The sequence below is a fragment of the Carassius gibelio genome, chromosome A16 (assembly GCF_023724105.1).
Source record: "Carassius gibelio isolate Cgi1373 ecotype wild population from Czech Republic chromosome A16, carGib1.2-hapl.c, whole genome shotgun sequence".
Taxonomy (NCBI): domain Eukaryota; kingdom Metazoa; phylum Chordata; class Actinopteri; order Cypriniformes; family Cyprinidae; genus Carassius; species Carassius gibelio.
This window is the reverse complement of record NC_068386.1, coordinates 16,449,099-16,468,891: the sequence shown is the minus strand read 5'-3', so window position 1 is coordinate 16,468,891 and position 19,793 is coordinate 16,449,099. Positions and strand designations below refer to the sequence as shown.

General features: G+C 37.0%; 1 protein-coding gene across 2 annotated transcripts in view; it reads left to right on the top strand.

The window, feature by feature from the left end:
- Window positions 1-19,793, top strand: part of LOC128030776 (glutamate receptor ionotropic, NMDA 2D) — a 74,022-nt gene that overhangs the window by 13,059 nt on the left and 41,170 nt on the right. Inside the window, exon 2 of one of the 2 annotated variants that reach the window (XM_052618733.1) lies at window positions 8,356-8,493. The exons of the other annotated variant lie outside the window; for it this stretch is intronic. Within the exon in view, the coding sequence (XP_052474693.1) occupies window positions 8,488-8,493 (6 nt within the window). The 5' untranslated portion in view covers window positions 8,356-8,487. The remainder of the gene's footprint in view (window positions 1-8,355; window positions 8,494-19,793) is intronic. 2 annotated transcript variants of the gene reach the window in all.

The following is a 19,793-nucleotide window of genomic DNA, read 5'->3' as shown; positions in this document are numbered from 1 at the left end:
CAGAGATATTTTAAGCAGTTTTACTCACCGCCTGCGGTTCCAACACACGATCATGACCCTTTTCCGTTGGGATTGCATCATCCTTAAGAAATAAACGATACGCAAATCCGTCATCAAACTGGGCCTTGTTTGTAAAACAAGCATCTTTGAAATGCAGGGAACAGACACAAACACTTGCACAACTCTGTTGATGCCCTGTGAAAATAAACTCCATCCACTGGTCCCTTAATGCTGTTTTTTTTGGTAATCTGTGCAGTGTTGTCTTGCCCTGGCAACCAAAAACACACTTCTTTTGTGACTTTTCGCGACGCTCTCGCTCTGATCAGTGAATGTCTGTGCTCAGCCTCTCAGTGCTCTGCTATACAGGAGCGCGCGCTCTTCCGGCAGAAGTGCCCGTAGGACCCATATAAGGAAATTCCGCTCCATCTATCCATATTTAGCATGGGAATCCAACTCTTTAACAGTGTAAAAAACTCAGTATGCATGAAATAGCATTTCACCCCCCCTTTAAAAATGTATTTGGCATATTTGCATGTGCCAATGTAGTCTTTATATTCATGTTGGGTTTAAATGGTTTTGAAAAAGCGTTGACAGCATTTTCAATAATACATTTATTGACCTTAAAAACATCATGTGGTGTATCATACAAAATAGCATGTTTTTATATAACATTTTTCTTTATAAAAAAAAATATATAATGTATATATTATTCATTCATAAATGTTACGTTTTTGGTGCGTTCCACCAATGAAATTTTACAACTTGAACTTTCCTTGCCATAAAAAGGTAAAATCATGATAAAATGCTTATTGACCTTGACATACAATCCTGAGGGTCTTCAGGGGTCCATAAATGTATAATTTTTTAAACGTTTTCTTTTTATTCTGCATGTTTTTTTGCACCACATGTTGTATGACACACTGATATGTAGGGAAAAAGATGTTTAAATACTGCTAAGCACTGAAGAGGTTTTACTTTTTTTTTTCAAGTCTTTCAAGTCTTTTCACAAATGAATAGCATTTTTAATGTATACTGTTTGAGTCAATAATAATAAAAAAGTATTGCTTTGTTGACCCGACTGTTGTGTTATCATTGCATCTAAATCGGTGTGTTTTTGCTGGATAATTGTAGTGCTCAGTGAGCAGGCCATTCTCTCTGATGGATTGCATCTCTTGGCTTGCTTATTTTCACTTCTCTCTGGAAGTCAGGTCTCTTTCTCCAGGGCACTTTAAATCTCAGTCATATTCAAATGGTGGAGTGGCACACCACATAGCAACAGTTCTTTTGTTGTTGTTTTTTGTTAAACCACCAACCAAGTTGATGAGGTTTTTAAGTATTTTTTTTTTCTTTTTTATGAGAATGTGTAATTAATCTAGGCAACCAATGAATAACTAATACTCATGGTGGGTAGTCAGTCAATCTGTGGGTGGAGGCAGGAGCAGGCCATTCCTGGTAATTTATAATAAGATTTTAGTTAAAAGTCCGTTTGAGCGCTCGGTAGCTGTTGATGAGCTTTGATTCAACAGCTGAAGCTTGACTTGCACACATCATTTACCAGTGTTGTTCATGGCTTACATTCTTTTGGAGCTGCAATAAATTAGCTCCTCTAGTTAAATCCAACTGTACAATAAAAAAGGAAATGCCGAGGCCCACACTGGTTAAAGAAATCCATAACCAACCTTGAGGTGCTCTGATGTTTTGTGCATTATACAGAAGCTCAGATCTTCTGAGGACTGGTGGTGTTATTGAGGATGAAGGCGGAGCTCAGGGCAGACACTGCCCAGGGGTTCATAGATTTTGGGTGGTTTATGATTCAAGTTGACTCAAGGCATTTCCCCCGATGTGTCCTTAGAATGGCTCTAATCCTTAAAACACTCCATTGTGCTTGACAGAAAGCAGGATTCAGGGTCTCAGTGGTGCCGCGAAGCTTAAGGGATGTGCTGGTTGAGCCAACCCCAGGCAGGGCATCATGTAGAGACCCCCATCTAGGTTCATGGTGCTGAACTTCTACTCGAGGGTCCTCGGAGCCAGCTGCTGGCTGGTAAGAGTTTCCAGGAGCCCATTCATCAATGCACAGCCTCTGAATAGCAGTCAGATATTCAACATAGGCTCTTTGGAAAAACCTGACCATTACTATATTTTTGCAAAATGTACCAATACATACAACTATAGTTTCAAGCTGAAATGACAGCTAGTGGCAGTTAAAGTACAACAACTTTTCAAAGCAATCATGATCGAAGGGGCAGATTATCAATTAATAAAGACTTATTTTCCTGCAGTTCCTTGCAGAATACTGTGTTATGATCTCAAAACACTTACCATATTGCTTGATTTGTAAACTAATACATTTTGACATTTGATTTGTCATACAACCAGCCTCATATGTTTGGCTTTTCTGACATGGTCACCTGGTACACCTTGTGCTCACAATAAAAGAGTACAGAGACTTCTAAAAGCAAGTTAAAATGGCATGGTTGCTACAGCACTGTCCAACACTGTCCATTAGGTTAGATTTTGGTTTCGGTTAGGTGGTAATTTATTTTTTAACACAATAAAGCATTAACCTTTTTGGACTCAACGTACATTAAATTTCCAAACTGCAATGATAAGAGCAACAACTACCTTTAAAAATCATTGGCAGATTAATTTTCCGGAATAAACTGAACATTTTAGCCACTTACTGGACATTTCACTTTAGAATTCAGACACGAAATGTGCAAGAAGCAACTAATAAATAAAATAAAATAATTTTGAAGAAGTGTCTCTACAGGAATGTTTTTCTAATTAGCCTGGGTTGGAAATATTAAAAAAGGGGAAAAATGTTTGATGCAGTAGTTGGTGACAATAGGTGGATACATGGCATGGTGTTTTAAGAAATCAAGTTTAAGGGAGTCATGATTTTAGATGGGGGGGGGGGGGACGAGGAGAATTAAGGAGAATTAACTTCTCTTTTGTAAATGCAGTGAATGAATTGCAGGGGATCGATTTGATTAGAATGGCTTGTGAAATTGTTCTTTCCTTATGGACAGGATCTTTCTTTTCTCAGCATGGATAAACTGGGTGAATTAAAGTCTTAGGTTTAGCTTGTTATGTTAATTGAGGCCATGGGGGTTGTTTTTGGTGAATGGAAGTTATTAGGGTTGTGATTTGTGAAAGGGAGGATTCATAGGTGTTTCTTTGTTTTGTGAATGGGAACAGAAGAGTGCTGGGTTGAATTGACTCAGCATAACTGCAGAAATGTGCACATTTGAGGCAGAGGCACTGTGTGATTGGCTGGCACACTACACTGTGAAAAATGTTATGTGCTATCTACAGTTAAAATATTTTTTTATTTTTGATATTTTTGAGTATTTTTTAAAGCTTGATTTCTTTAATAAAATTTATCTGAATAAATCATGTAAAATCCGCTAAATTATTTAATTTGTGACACAGTAAATTTTATATTATTAGAGAAATTAGCTATTTTAATTTGATTTTTAGAAGTCTGTGATTTTCAGTAAGACCAGTTTGTATTTGATTATAACAAAACTACAAAACTACTTTGTTTCGCCTTCCAAAAGAGGACACAACTAGAAATCAGTGTTTAAGTTTTGTTTACAACACCGATCCAGAGAGTGTTATACAAACCAAATATTTGAGTGTGTGCAGCGCATTTTACAGATGAAAGTTTCATGAACATTATAAGGGGCATAACATTTCCGCCACATGCTTGAGGTATTCGGCCAATCACAACGCACTGGATAGCTGGCCGTGTATGGGATTTAAATCCTGCCATGATTCAAAACTGAAAATACAGTTCTGAAAGGTTGAAACTAAGTGTTCGAAAACTCAAAATCTTACAAAAAAAAGTTTCGCAAGTTCGAAAAATAAGATTTGCAAGCTTGCAAAATGTAAAAAAAATAAAAAGATCTCTGCAAACATTATGTTGTTTTTGAGATTTCCTTCTTCAGAACTGCAACATTTTTTTAAGATGTTGCGCAAATAATTTTTCAGAGTTTCAAATTTGTCAGTGTTCTCCCAGTGTATAGTTTGTTTTCAAGATTTGAAACCTTGTAAATGGTGATCTGAAAACTGGTGTGCGAATGTGTGAAAAAAAGTTTTGAAACTCTGAAAACAGAGCTTTGCAGGCTTGCAAAGTGGTAAAAAAAATTAAATCTCTTCAAACATAATTTTGTTTTTGAGTTTTCCTTCTTCAGAAGTGCAACACTCTTTTTAATGGTGTTGTGCAATCATTTTTTCAGGGTTTCGAATTTGTCACTGTTCTCCCAGTGTATAGTTTGTTTTCAAGATTTGAAACTCTGTAAATAGTGATCTGAAAACTGGTGTGCAAATAGGTGAAAAAAAGTTTTGAAACTCTGAAAACAGAGGTTCGAAAGGGCGAATCTTATTACATTACATTACATTTGCACTCCTATGCAGACTATTTTTTCAGAGCCGAGTTTACAACACCCACTTTGCGGAGATACGCTCACACAGTTGTGAGTTTGCGACTCACGTGATTTGTGGCAGTGTTGTCACGCAGCTCTGCTCTGAAACTCTGAAACTCAGACTGAGCGAAAATGAAGCTTCGCAACGTCGTAACTAAAAAAAAAAAAAGCCTGGAGGGAGGGCCTTCTGCTCTTGGCCAATGCTTTGCTGTCTGCTGACGTACAGTCCAATCACAAGTCGTATTTACCTGAAAGGTGGGCTGGTAGTACTGGCACCTTGTATGGTTTAGGTCTGTCATTGAAAAATAATGATGACAATAAAACCGCCAGTAGGTGACAGCAAAATCATGGTTTAAGTATTTATTGAATGATCAAATCAAACTTTTCGTTCAAAATGGCTGATTCTATTAGAAAGGAAACAAAAGAGTCCATTTGAATGGACTGTTTAATCACTGGCTCACTTGATTCGTTGAAATTCTGATGAATTCAGGGAACAGAACACCGTGTTAAGGGCCGTTCACATGTCGCGCCTGTCTATGCTAAAAACGCGCACGTGCTGCTACTAAAGAATTAATGTTCAATGAATATAAAAATGTAAAACATTTTTTTTTCATGGCTTAAATTATAAGGACATTCTAAATGTATTTATTAATTCTGCAAGCTTCATTGCAAAGTGAATGCTTTTGGACTCTTAGGACGTGTTTTTGTTGGGTTTTTGTCGGTGACTCAAAATGCAAGCATCCTCTCTCAATCCGTCACAAACAGCGTATGAGGACAATGGAAGCAATAAAAAAAAAACATATACAAGTTCTATAACAAGTCTCAGTTAGCTTACACGTAACAAAAGCTTTTAAATAATATAATAAAGAAATACAGATAACAGATAGAATAGAAAAATTACAGAGCAAGCTAGTGTTAGAGGTCTTTTTTTGCCTTTGTTAATAAAAGAAAACCAATAGAATACAAAAGATTAGAAAGCTTAATTATTCTTTTTTTTTTTTTTTTTTTTTTTTAAGAATAGTGAGTGTTAGAGTTAGAGGGTCAAATATGGAAAATATCCGTTTTAAGCAGTATATATATAGTCGCGGGCTGAAGAATCACACGTCAGGCTGTGGTGAAAGTTTAAAGCCCCGGAGGGTGTATTTATTGGTGGTTGTGTTTGTAAAGGTGCCAGGGGTGTCCGGTGCTCCTCCTCGGTGCTGCGTGATCCTGTTCGCCGGCCGGCTGAGTGCAAGGGGAATCGGTGTCCGGTGCTCAGGTGGCGGGCTGGTCGGTCACTCGCTTTCTGGAGAGATAAGATACACACCATTAGCTGGCTTTCTGCTGAAGAGCTTTCTCACCCGTGTCTTCTCGGGTGCAGCTTTTGTAGTCGTCCTCTGAGCGGCTTCAGCTGGGACCGATCAGCCCCCGGTGATTGTGTGCAGGTGGATCTCCTCTGTTGCCAGGGTGACGCTGATGGGTGCCCGGGACACGGCTCACAATATATATATATATATATATATATATATATATATGAAAATATTTTTTATTATTTTTACAAAATATAGATTTTAAAATGTCTCAATACATATAGCCTATAGTGATTACAGAAAAAAGTTAACCATGCATTCATAAATTTGTAATAGGCAATTATTTATAATTTTACTGAAATATTTTAATAAAAGTAAAACATACACTGTACACCTTTCTGAATATTTAAATATAATATCTAAATATTATTTTGGATGCATGAGGAATGCGTGAGGAAAGTGAGTCGCCAGGTGAGGAAAGTGTGTATACTGATGCACCGCCGGACTATCAGAGGTAAACTCAGTGGCTACTGGCAATTGTACCGTGAATTCCAGCGACAAGTTGGTAACCTTATTTTAGAACCAGACCGCAAGTCATCCGGGACCGTCTTGTGGCCAGAAATCTGCGCATCCTCTGTTTGCGTATCCTGTGCGCTTTTGTCATTGGCGGAGCAGTCGGTCAATCCCACCTTTCAGGTAAATACGACTTGTGATTGGACTGTACGTCAGCAGACAGCAAAGCATTGGCCAAGAGCAGAAGGCCCTCCCTCCAGGCTTTTTTTTTTTTTAGTTACGACGTTGCGAAGCTTCATTTTCGCTCAGTCTGAGTTTCAGAGTTTCAGAGCAGAGCTGCGTGACAACACTGCCACAAATCACGTGAGTCGCAAACTCACAACTGTGTGAGCGTATCTCCGCAAAGTGGGTGTTGTAAACTCGGCTCTGAAAAAATAGTCTGCATAGGAGTGCAAATGTAATGTAATGTAATAAGATTCGCCCTTTCGAACCTCTGTTTTCAGAGTTTCAAAACTTTTTTTCACCTATTTGCACACCAGTTTTCAGATCACTATTTACAGAGTTTCAAATCTTGAAAACAAACTATACACTGGGAGAACAGTGACAAATTCGAAACCCTGAAAAAATGATTGCACAACACCATTAAAAAGAGTGTTGCACTTCTGAAGAAGAAAAACTCAAAAATAAAATTATGTTTGAAGAGATTTAATTTTTTTTACCACTTTGCAAGCCTGCAAAGCTCTGTTTTCAGAGTTTCAAAACTTTTTTTCACACATTCGCACACCAGTTTTCAGATCACCATTTACAAGGTTTCAAATCTTGAAAACAAACTATACACTGGGAGAACACTGACAAATTTGAAACTCTGAAAAATTATTTGCGCAACATCTTAAAAAAATGTTGCAGTTCTGAAGAAGGAAATCTCAAAAACAACATAATGTTTGCAGAGATCTTTTTATTTTTTTTACATTTTGCAAGCTTGCAAATCTTATTTTTCGAACTTGCGAAACTTTTTTTTGTAAGATTTTGAGTTTTCGAACACTTAGTTTCAACCTTTCAGAACTGTATTTTCAGTTTTGAATCATGGCAGGATTTAAATCCCATAGCCGTGCTTTTTAGAACGATGAGCTTTGTAAAAATAATGTCGGTGATGTCTAAAATAATGTAAACACATTGCATTACACCAAATACACAAAATAATGTTATTTTTAGCAATGTTATATGTCCCCTTTAATTAAATCAGCTTAATCAGTTCCTCAATTTAAGCATCAAAATTGCTTAAAGAGGTCATCAGATGCAAAATTCACTTTTGTTGTTGTTCGAACATAAATGTGTGTTGGAAGTGTGTATAAACATCCATCCCATAATGATAAATGTTTTTTTTTAATCCCTATTTTAAAATCTCTTTCTCAAATCCGGCTGTTCTGAGATTCCTGTCAGAATGACGTAGCCCCTCCCACGATGGTTGATTGACAAGGCTTTCTTACCTTAGACCTGAGTGACCTGTAAGGTCTCCACCATTGTGTTCATCTATGCATCTATGTTTGCATGAATCATTCGTGTTCAAGCTTCATCTACAGAAGATGATGAATCTTTGCAAATCGCCTTTCTTAATATGTGCTAGTAAGCAAGTTTCGCGGCTAAAGTAAACAGTACTGCTCAACACCCCACACAAAAGAGGGGCGGGGTCAGCAGAGCTCATTAGCATTTAAAGCAAAATGGACTAGAATGGCTTGCTTAAAACAGAGCTCATTTTGATGGTAAAAAAAAGGTGTTTTTGTATGACCCCGTTAAGTTATCACTTGGTTTTATTAGTGAAACACTGTTATTAATTATCGCCTTAATTTGTTTAATGAAAATTGCAAGACCCATGATTCATTTTTCACAGTATTACACATTGTGCTCTTCAACCTCTTAAGCAGTTCAGGGTCTCCAAACAGAAGACAGAAGTAGAGTGGGAAAATGTGAGTGAGAGAGAAAGTGAGCAAAACTGCTGCATAGAGGGCTGTGTGGAAAGGCCAGCTCACAGATTTCTCATTTTAGCTCTCAGGTTATCCAAAGAATTGAGAAAATTCACACTGAGAGATTTTTTTTTTCTGTAATGTTGTTCTTGTTTATTTGTTCAGATGTGGCTGCTGTTTCAAACATCTCTGCTTCCTGCCTTCATCAGTGAAATAAATTACGAGATAATGAAAAAGAGGCTGCCATCGAGGACCTGCTATTTCTGACAGTGAAGGTTGTGGCGGTGTTGAGCCACAATGAAGGCAAGTGGATTGGTTATTATTTAAGGCCAATATCAACATACAGAAGATTTCTGTTTTTTAAGGCTCTAAAAGAAATGTCCGTTTGTCAGCTGGCTGTTTATTTTTCAGCTGTTTGTATTGCATTTATTTGAATTGAATTCTGTACAAATGTAAAAGCTATATGCATTTGTTAACGTACACACTAATGCTGTGTCCAAAAACACATACTGAGCAGGTACTACATTTGATGAAGAACTTACTGTGCAAACATGAAAAAGTTAGTTCTATATAATAGTGTAGAGTAGTATGTATGAATTCCAGATGTACTATATACATGGCTTTGTCATGTGACCTACAGCGTTGTTTATGTGTCATTCATGACTCCAATGCTGTGGCCTCAATTTGGGATTGTAAAATGTCCATCAAGTACATATTTGGCAGAAATAATAGGTGTACATCTTCTTATTTTTATTTATTATATACTATTTATATAGACATACTACTCTTTTGGTATGTAAATACTGTATAGTTGTCATATAGTCGCATTCCCCTGTGGACTGTTGATTGGTGTTTCTCCCTCTATGTCCTTTTGATCCTGGTTGATCCTGATCTCATTATTTGTTAATCACCTTGCTCACCTGTCTGCTCCTCGTTATGGGCCCTATATTAGTTCCTGTCTCTTGTGTTGTAGTTTGTCAGTTATTGTGAATGTTACCCTGTGTGTGTGTGCGCGCGCACCTACCCTGTTTGGATGTACCTGTTGTGGAATATTAAGATGTCATTACAATTCTTCTTCTTCTTCATTCTGCCTTTTCTCACACAAACTGTGACAATAGTAGAAGTACTTTTGACCAAATTTTAAAATGTTCTTCATGGAGAAGCCAATCCCATAATCCACTGGGATAAGCTCAGTGAAATAAATTAAAGATGGCAGAGTAGTATGAGAAATACAGGTGCTTCTCAATAAATTGTCATGTCGAGGAAAAGTTAATTTATTTCAGTAATTCAACTCAAATTGTGAAACTCATGTATTAAATAAATTAAATGCACACAGACTGAAGTAGTCTAAGTCTTTGGTTCTTTTAATTGTGATGATTTTGCCTTACATTTAACAAAAACCCACCTATTCACGATCTCAACAAATTAGAATATGATGACATGCCAATCGGCTAATCAACTCAAAACACCTGCAAAGGTTTCCTGAGCCTTCAAAATGGTCTCTGACAATCATTGACACCCTTCACAAGGAGTGTAAGTCACAAAAATTGATTGCCAATAAGCTGGCTGTTCGCATATTAACAGAAAGTTGAGTGGAACGAAAAAGTGTGGAAGAAAAAGATGCACAACCAACCAATCTGAGGATTGTCAAGCAAACTGGATTTAAAAAATTTAAGAGAACTTCAAAAGGAATGGGCTGAGGCTGGAGTCAAGGCATCAAGAGCCACCACACACAGAAGTGTCAAGGAATTTGACTACAGTTGTCTTATTCTTCTTGTTAAGCCACTCCTGTACCACAGACAACACCAGAGGCTTCTTACCTGGGCTAAGGAGAAGAAGAAATGGACTGCTGCCATTGGTCCAAAGTTTTGTATTTCATTTGGAAACCAAGGTCCTAGAGTCTGGAGGAAGGGTTCAGAAACTCATAGCCCAAGTTGCTTGAAGTCCAGTGTTGTTTCCACAGTCTGTGATGATTTGGGGTTGCAATGTCATCTGCCGGTGTTGGTCCATTGTGTTTTGTCGTCAAGTCACTGCACCCGTTTACCAAGAAATCTTGGAGCACTTCATGCTTCCTTCTGCTGAACAGCTTTTTGAATATGCTGATTTCATTTTCCAGCAGGATTTGACACCTGCAAACACTGCCAAAAGCACCAAAAGTTGGATAAATGACCATGGTGTTGGTGTGCTTGACTGGCCAGCAAACTCACCAGACCTGAATACCATAGAGAATCTATGGGTTATTGTCAAGAGGAAGATGAGAAACAAGAGACAAAACAATGCAAATGAGCTGAAGGCCACTGTCAAAGAAACCTGGGCTTCCATACTACCTCAGCAGTACCACAAACTGATCACCTGTTGAGTACACATACAGTAAATTAACATACTTTCTAGAAGGCCAACAATTCACTAAATGGTTTTTTTTTTTTTGGTTTTATAAAGTATTCTAATTTGTTGGGATAGTGAAATGGTAGGTTTTTGTTAAATGTGAGCCAAAATCATCACAATTAAAAGAACCAAATACTTAGACTACTTCAGACTATGCGCATTGTATTTATTTAATACATGGGTTTCACAATTTGAGTTGAATTACTGAAATAAATTATCTTTTCCTCAACATTCTAATTTATTGAGAAACACCTGTGTATATACAGTATATAAAAAAGTATTTTTATTTTTTATATAATGTTTTAATTTAGTTTTATTATGTTTTTAATAAACTTTTTGCCTGTACTGGTTCATTTAAAATGGTCCTCTGATGTGACAAATGAATTTATATGAGAATATTGCATCACTCCTCTCATTCCACACGTATTGAAATCCTGAGTTACATCTCATATGTGTGAAATGCTTTGCAGGGGGCACCGACTTCTCTCAGACATATGCATTATGCCGTGTTAGAAATAACGATTTTTCTAAAGGTGGGAATAAGGCCAAATGAGAACTGCATTTAGTGTATTGCAGAAATGTGAGGTTTGAAGGTGAAGGCCCAGGAGTGCACTTTCTCATAAACCTCTGTCAGGGCCTAATGGTGCTATTTTTGGGAGAAAAAAAATTCTGAGAGCACTTTTTGCTTTTATCATTTACCTGACACTTTTATACAAAGAGTACAATTATTAAAGGACTGCCCCCCTGGAGAAACCTGAGGTTAAGTGTCTTGCCCAAAAGTGCAATTATGATAATTCATGAATTGCTCCTTGTGGGATTCAAACCCACAACCTTCTATTTATCAGCCTACCATAGATATGCAACTTTCTGGCTACTTGGTTTACCAACTAAGTTGCTGAGGATGTAAATGCTTAAACAGCTTACCAATCGGTGGACAGCTCTGTTTTAGGGATGTAATTGTTTATTTTACTCAGGCTTCAGTTCGGTTCACTCTTTTGGGGACATGGTTTGGTGGGGTTCTGTTTGGTATGTACTATGTTCAGGAAAAAAAGGACTACAATCGAATAAAAATAAAGATAATAATAACAAATAATCAAACTAAATGCAAAAGCACAAATAAATACAAAAAAAAGCAAAGATAGAAAATAAAATGTATTTTTCAGTTGTTTAGTCATTTTACAGAAATAGTATAGAAGTACAGAAATAAAAAAATAAATGTAAAATAATTTCACTGCATAAATTACAAATCAATCCTTGTTGAAATTACAAAAGCTATTCAGTCAAGAAAAGTGAGTGATTTCCTTGTCTTTTGTTTTTTTAACATTAAAAACACAGACAGCAGGAATAGAATGCTGATATAATTCACACATCCAATACACTGATACTGATTCACATGTGTTGTCATACTCAACTGTTTACATTCACATAAGACATGGCTGACGATGTTTGCAAGAATACAGGCATGTTTACATATTTTCTTCTGTTCGTTTGTCAGTTAAAACGCAAGTCTTGAAAGACAAATCAATATTTGCGTGGCAAGCACTGACTGATGAGGCTCTCCGTGTGTGTACGCGCAATGGAGAGGCCCGGATTAAGAATTCAAAGGTCTTGCACAATCTCACAATGTCTTGTCAGAACCCCCACACCCACAATCATACAATCAAGATTTGAATAATATGATACTATTTGTTGGAAGCATCTCTAGCTTTTACAGGATTTACACTGACAGGTTACAGCCTATGATCATAACCTGAAGAATATCAACACCTATAGATATTCTCCATCATACAGAATTTACACCATATGATTGCAAAAAAAAAATGTGTGGAACAGCAGCAATCTTTTCAATAAGTGTAAATAGTAATTATACTATCTATACTTTTTACTGGCAGATACTATTTACACCTCAGTATATTTGTACATTAAAAGTATAAAACAAAATTTCCGTAAACATCAGATTTTATAGTTAAATATTATAAAAAAGATAATAAAAACATTCGTAATAAATTCCAATCATTAGTAAATAAAGCATGAGTGCACCAAGCGGCAACATTGCCGTTTCTCTCGAAACCAACACGGAAGTTAATTAAACTGCAATTCATCGACTGGCCAAAAGGGAGTCAATCCCATAGACCAGCCATGTTAAAATGCTCAAATTTACAGGAGAAATATGTTTACGGCCTGATATAAAAAGTGGTTGTGGTCTATACAGCTATTTTTGTATAGACCCTTCATGACAACTGTGAGGGGGTGATTTTTTTTTTATAACTCATCTGTTTAAATTATATTAAGCCTTAAAGTTCTGCATAATTAAGGGCGTGGCCACTTGAGTGACAGTTGGATTGCACTGCTGTCACCACTGTCGAGCTAGGTGGGCGTGGTTTCAGCAACCAGCTCCACCCCCGTTCGGCCTCTTTGCCCATTTTCTATTATTATGACCATAGACAGTAAAAGAAATGGACAAAGCGACCCCATTGGAACTCAATTGAGACAAGTGAAGCCCATTTTTAGCGTTTTTTAGCACTTCCATTTCTGACGCACAGACTCAAACTAAGCTTGATGACGTCAGCAACCTATTTGACAGATGTAAATCTTCTAGTAGCTGTGCGAGCAAACTGCCATCGTTACTCTTGCAGAGACGGCGAGCTTGAGCGGGGAGTTCTTTGGCGTGAGTGAGCAGGACTTAGTATTCTGATTAATTATTTTGTATAGTATTTTAAAATGTAACGCCAGTACGCCATATTAAATTAATTGCCTGCGAGCTTCTCCTCCTGTCTGTACGGTAATGCGACAGAGAGTAAAGTGGTGTGACGCAATCGTTAGCCTATTTTTACAAAAACTGTTTCTACGGGTCCATAATGTAACATAGAAGGTAATGAAGCCCTTTATACATTGTCATGTATCCTTAGAAATAAATAATGGACAAACGGAGTCTTTAAACGCCTCAGATGTAAAGTTATTCGCTGTCAAAGTGACGCCAAAATGAATGGGAGTCAATGGGAATGCTAACGCAAGTGAAGTTCTGCTACAAGATGGCGGCACCCGGCCGACTTCAACTTCCGGTCGACTTCCTTGCCGCCTGATTATGACACACAGTGACATGCTGCCAAGATGGCGACGGCCGGCTGTGCCCACTTTGGGCTTAAAAAATGTATCTTTAGAAACCTACAGGTGACGTCACAGAAACTATGTCCATGTTTTATATAGTCTATGGTGTGCATGCTTATTCACAATTGGCATAATCCCCACCTATGCATTACAGCTAGCTACATAAATTATGTGTTCAGGAACGTAGTGGATTATTCTAGACTCCTTTCTCAGGTTTGTCTCCAGTTTGTTTCATAAATGCAAAAAAGACAAATAGGGCAAATGCCAAACAACGAATATTCAATTAACGTGTGTCCAACAAAGAGTTTTTAGCTAGCTGAAAAATGCCAGGAGCATTTCTAAAAGCAGCCAAATGGTGGCACTTGAGAAGCTTTGGTGGCATAGTGTTTTTCCAGCTGAGACGTTTTGATTGCTATGACTTGGAATATCCATGGAAATAACATTACTATTATCTTATTTTGAAGAATATTACTGAATATAAAAATGCAGTAACCCATAATATTAACTCTGTTGTTCAGTCATTGTTCAGTACAATTAGGATAGTTAGTCGGTGTGGGATTTGTCCCGCTCATCCTCCAATGATTATAAAGGCTGGGTAAAATGTGACAGTGATGAGTGCTGTTAACAGTTACTTACAGTTAAACAGTTATTAACTCTCAGATACAGTAAAATAATAAGAGCAAACAAACTTGTAAAATGTTATGATGGCCGTGCAGTTTGCCAAAAAGAAGACACATGGTAGGGAGCAATTGTACATTGCTTTTGTACCAACTTACATTTTGAAAATACAAAAACTGTTAATACATTTGAAAGTTGTCAGCACGACTTTACGAACGATTTAAACAAACATTTGTTCTGCTTGTGTTTAATAAATGAGGCGCATAGAGTATAAGTGATTATATATAGCTTGGAAAAAGGTGGATTCGAACCCGGGTCGATTGTGTCAAAAGCCATGTTTGAAAGTCTTAGGTGCTACTACCTACACTGAAAACACTGAATTAATTGCGTCTTTTTTAAATCTCGAGTGTCCCAACCAAACATTGGTGGAAAGAGCTAGTGTAAATAGCATTTGCCAGCAAGCGCTCTATTTGACCTTAATGTAAAGACACATTAAAATAAAACATAGAGACTCGCAAAACACACAGACTTCATATTAAGACTCCTTTTTGCGGGTTTAGTATTTGCGGACAATAGCACCTATCACAATTTGATTTATGTGTAGAAATCTACTTTGAATTAATTAATCTTACATTTGCCAAATTATGTGACATTCCACATTATACAGTAATTGTTTATGATTAGATTTTGTGATTCCATTCATGTTTTCCACTAGTTGTGTTGTACAAACACCCTACAGAATGGAAACATTTGATTTTCTCAATTTTGTCGAGGCATAATAGCCTGCATGTTGTTTAATGCTGATGAGAGAATTAGGGGATACAGCTTGTTTTCTCTTAGCCCGCTGAGATTGAAGGTGAAAATCTGGTAAAGGAGGAAGATAAGGGAGCTATTGTCTTGTGGATAAGATTACTTTGAACTGCACTCTTGAAGTAGAGATCTTAGAGGTGAACTAGATTAGACTCACTCTTTATGGTGATACAGCATCGCTGTTGAGCGCTATTAACAAACTCAGGGTAACTAAATAGTTTAGTAATGTTTTATGCAGTGCAGTGTGGGCTTTGTTGTTGTGACGAGGATCTGTGCCTGTGTGGAAAGATGATGGATGACGTGATCGTTTGTCAGCTAAAGTGCTTTCGATGGCGTTAGTCGTTACGGTGCATTCGAAGCATTTTACGAGCTGTGTTTACAGCCGTGCAGTATAGAGGAGCGCACTCTCTGCCAGTACAGTGCAGGGAATGCAGCCTTGAGCTCAGCCATAATGATCACGAGCTGTCAGTGCATAAGGCCTCCAGCCAGCATGTGTGAATGTAGTCCATCTCTCGTCTGGAGCATTTTGTTGTCCATTAGTTGGGTTTGTTTGTTTCTTCACGAAGTGAGGGGCAGGGAACTGTTGGTAAGTTGCTTATACTGTTGTAATATACAGATATAAACTATATAAGCGTGATTTAAAAAAATAAAATAAAGCAAATAAATATTGGTGTCATGTTTATGCTATATACAGGTTGATACTCCAACAGAGTAGGTGGCTGTATATTGTACCTTAAAGCCATAGTTCACTCCAAAATGAAAATGATGTCATAATTTACTCATCCTCATGTCGTTCCAGACTCTCATTCATCTTCGAAACACAAATTAAGATAAAACCTGAGAGGTTTCTGTCCCTTTATTGAAAGTCCAGGTGACCAAAACATAGAAGATCCTAAAAGGTCATAAAGTCGTTGTAAAATGTATACAAATGTTTTGAGTGGTTTAATCCAAGCCTTGTGGAAGAGATATAATCTCTCTATGTGTGATGATCATTGTTAACTTGTGAATAAACCCATAAATTAAAACTTTTTTTATCATATAAAGTGGTTGTATCTTCTCAGGTTCCATTAAAAATATCTTAATTTGTTTTTGAAGATAACAAATGTTTTATGTGTCTGGAATGACATGAGGGTCAGTAAATGATGAGAAGTTTCATCATTTACTGAAATGAAATGAGAATTTTCAGTATTTACACAACCGCATATCATTCCAAGCTGTATGATTTAGTTTTTACTTCTTCTGTGGAACACATAAGGTGGTTTATTTATATATTCATTGAATTTAAAAAAAGTACTTGAATTCAGACTGTAAATATGCCTTAATTTATATTTAGAAATTTTACCAGCATTTGTCTTGTAGGCCTATATATAATCATGTAAAATATAATATGTTATTGTTCCTTATACATGCATCTAATGATATAACCAATAAAGTGCAGGTTTTTTGTACTAAAAAAACTTAAATGACCTTGTGCTCGCTTATGAATCTGGTAACTGTTTAAATATACATGCAATGCTGTACATCATGAGCTTATAATTATTTCATTGTAAATAATCTTAACTGAACATCTCTTAAAACGTCTCTGAATTGAACATATCTGAATCGCTCTAAAAATAAATCATTCGCAGAATATTTAATAAACCAGTCAAGGACACTAGAGATCTATGTAGATTTATAGAGAGCCGTTATAGTAATGTACTCTGTAGTATTTTAGAATTGCCTGGGGGTCTGTAAGCAACAGAGAAGTCCTTTCCATGTGGATGATATATTGTTGAATGTTTTTGGCTTTCTTTGATGAATTCAGGTCTGCTTGTGCACTTCCCACGTCTCCAACCTGTGGAAGCGGCAGTAAATTGCTGCTTTTGCACAACATTAGCACAGTGGGTTCCTAATTGACAAGCTCAGGCTATGATTATTTCAGGTTAATTTGATGTGACTCAAAAACAGTAATATGCTGTTGTGGAATGTGCTCGGATGCTCTTTCATGCGTTCCAACTCTCCAAGCGCCCTTCTTCCACCTACCTTTCACATAACACACAACACACACACGCACACACTCTCAAACTGTCCCTTGTCTGTCAAAACTGGAGGATTGCCAGCATGTTTGTTCAGGCCAAACACGTACACTCACCCCAGTAATCAATATTTCTCTCTTTCCCTCTATTCCTCCATATTTCATCCCTCTTTCTTACTCTTCACTCCCTCCATTTTCCCTCCTCCCCATTTCTGTCCTCATTTTAGTCATTAGGAGTATATATACCTCTTCCAGCCACAGATTTCCAATGTCTGCCTGTCTGCCTCTTTCTCTTTCTCTGTCTCCATCCCTGCCATATTCTGCTCATTGCTTCGTCTTTGGCCTCTTAATTCTTTCGCTCATTCATATGAAGGTCTCGTCAGGGTCAACAGACCAACAGGCTTAGAGACAAATAAATAAAACAGAGGGAGAAAGAGAATGAAACAAAAAGAGAATAAACCCAGGAAGCAGTGACAGAATTGGGAGAGAGGGAATATTATGTCAGATATTCCTGGTGCTTGGTGATTCCAAGCAATTGCATTAGCACCTGATGTCATGAAAGAGAGAGCAGCAGCCAGGAGGAGCCGCCACAAAAGTAAATTGAAAATGATTTGCTTGTATCGTGTGTGTGTGTGTGTGTGTGTGTGTGCGTGTGTGTGTGTGTGTTTTTGTGTGTAACTGAAATATAAAGGAGCGTAAAACATCATGGAGGCCCTTTCTTACATATCAGCTGCACTAACCTCTTACTTCCCAAATCATTTTATTGGTGTGTGCGTTCGGTCATGTAGGTATAAAGAATTTGTGTGTGTATTTATATTTTAGTCTTTGTTATTATTCATTAACTTTACAGTAAGCACCATCCATTCCTTGACTCTGTTTTTATTGACACACACACACACACACACCTTAGAAGCTATGTTAGTTGGGGGCTTTCGTAGATGCTGTGGATTTGTTTTAAAATAATGATATTTAGGTCAATGAGGTGACACTTATTTATTTATTTATTTATTTATTTATTGTGCAGATCTTAAAATGTAGCCTATTCATTACCAATATATTAAAATACAGTAATTCATGCATATAATTAATTTGAATACAGCTCCTCTGTTATGAACTTTTATTTTCTAAACTAAAGAAGTAGTTTAGAAGTAGCTGGTTACTCGCGCGCTGTGAGAGCGCGAGTAACCACGAGAGAGAGAGAGCCGTGTATCACGGACAGCGACACTGAACCGAGCTCTCTTCTGCGAAGTTCTCCTTGAAGTCCCTCCTGCACCTGAACGAACAAATACAAATCGCAGTTTGAACAAACAAAAAGATGTGAAAGAGCCCAATTCAGTACTCATGGTGTGTTGGTGTTCAGGGCTCACGCAGAGAAAGGCGTCTCAAAACACTTGAACATCGAATTTGCTTATTTTTGCTCTTGTGCCGACAAATACATACAAAATATGTCAAAATATCCACCTTGGAAATTATGCTCGAAAAAACTGTCAGTTATTTCTTAAGTGAAAGTAAACAGTTGAGGAAAAAATGGGATGTGTATTATATTGGATGCGTTCATCGTCTCTTAAGGTGACCGCGCCTAATTTAGCTGCTGGCTGCTGTAATGTTAATCCAAGAAAATAAAAGAAAATCACTCATTGCTCTTGACTGAATTACTTTGTAGTTTTAACAGTCAAAGCAAAAATTATTCAGACACCAGATATAATTTTTGATATATATAGCAAAACTGTAATAATGTGAGAAATGTTGAAGGTGTCTCAATAAATGTAGGTTTGATAGTATATTTCATTTTTACATTGAAGACTATCCAGTGCTATTTTACATTTAATTATTTGGTTTTTGTAACTTGACACCTACAAACTTGAAAAAAACTTAAACATTGGTGTGAAACATATGTAAGGTTGATTGCACCTTGTGCAATGTGGAATTACAGTAGTTTACAGTTTTTTCAAGCACTTTGTGATGCATTTTGGAAACAGGAGATGAGCCCCTTTTCTAATGCACCATCTAGCTTGATAAACCCCTTCTCAAAGACTTACTGTTTGTCAAATTTATTTGGGTAACACACATATTCTAAAGGCCTTCCACAGAATTCGAATGAGCCATTTTAATCTAGATTAATCTGGATTAATTTCAAAATCACAGTGAGATTAATCTAGATTAAAAAAAATTATCTATTACTATTAATCTTACTAAATTTGAAAACTTTTGCAGTGGGACTAACATGGAAGAAAAATAAAAGGATTGTAGCAGAAATGAGTCAAATCAGACAAATCAAAGAGTCTATCAGAGCTGTGTGCATTGAAACATGAGCTGAATTCCTCAGGAAGTCATAAATCAGTTCTAGTGCCACAAGAACCAAGCAAGATAACCAACCAACCAACTTGTTCACACAACAGCTTTCAACATTAACACCAATAGAACAATTATTGACAATTTTAATTCGAAGAAGAGATTGTCAAATTTATTGTTTGTGATTGGAATGCAACGCTGGACATCACATGTAAACCCAGGAGATCAAGTTAAATACTTGCATTGACTTCCCCCCCCCCAGCCAGTGAAACCAGACTGAAATTCCTAAGGGGGAAGGGCTTTAAACCTTTGTCTTCACAGAAAAGTCCTTTGCCAGAGAATGGCAAAGAAACCCTTTTTATACATTATATATGGA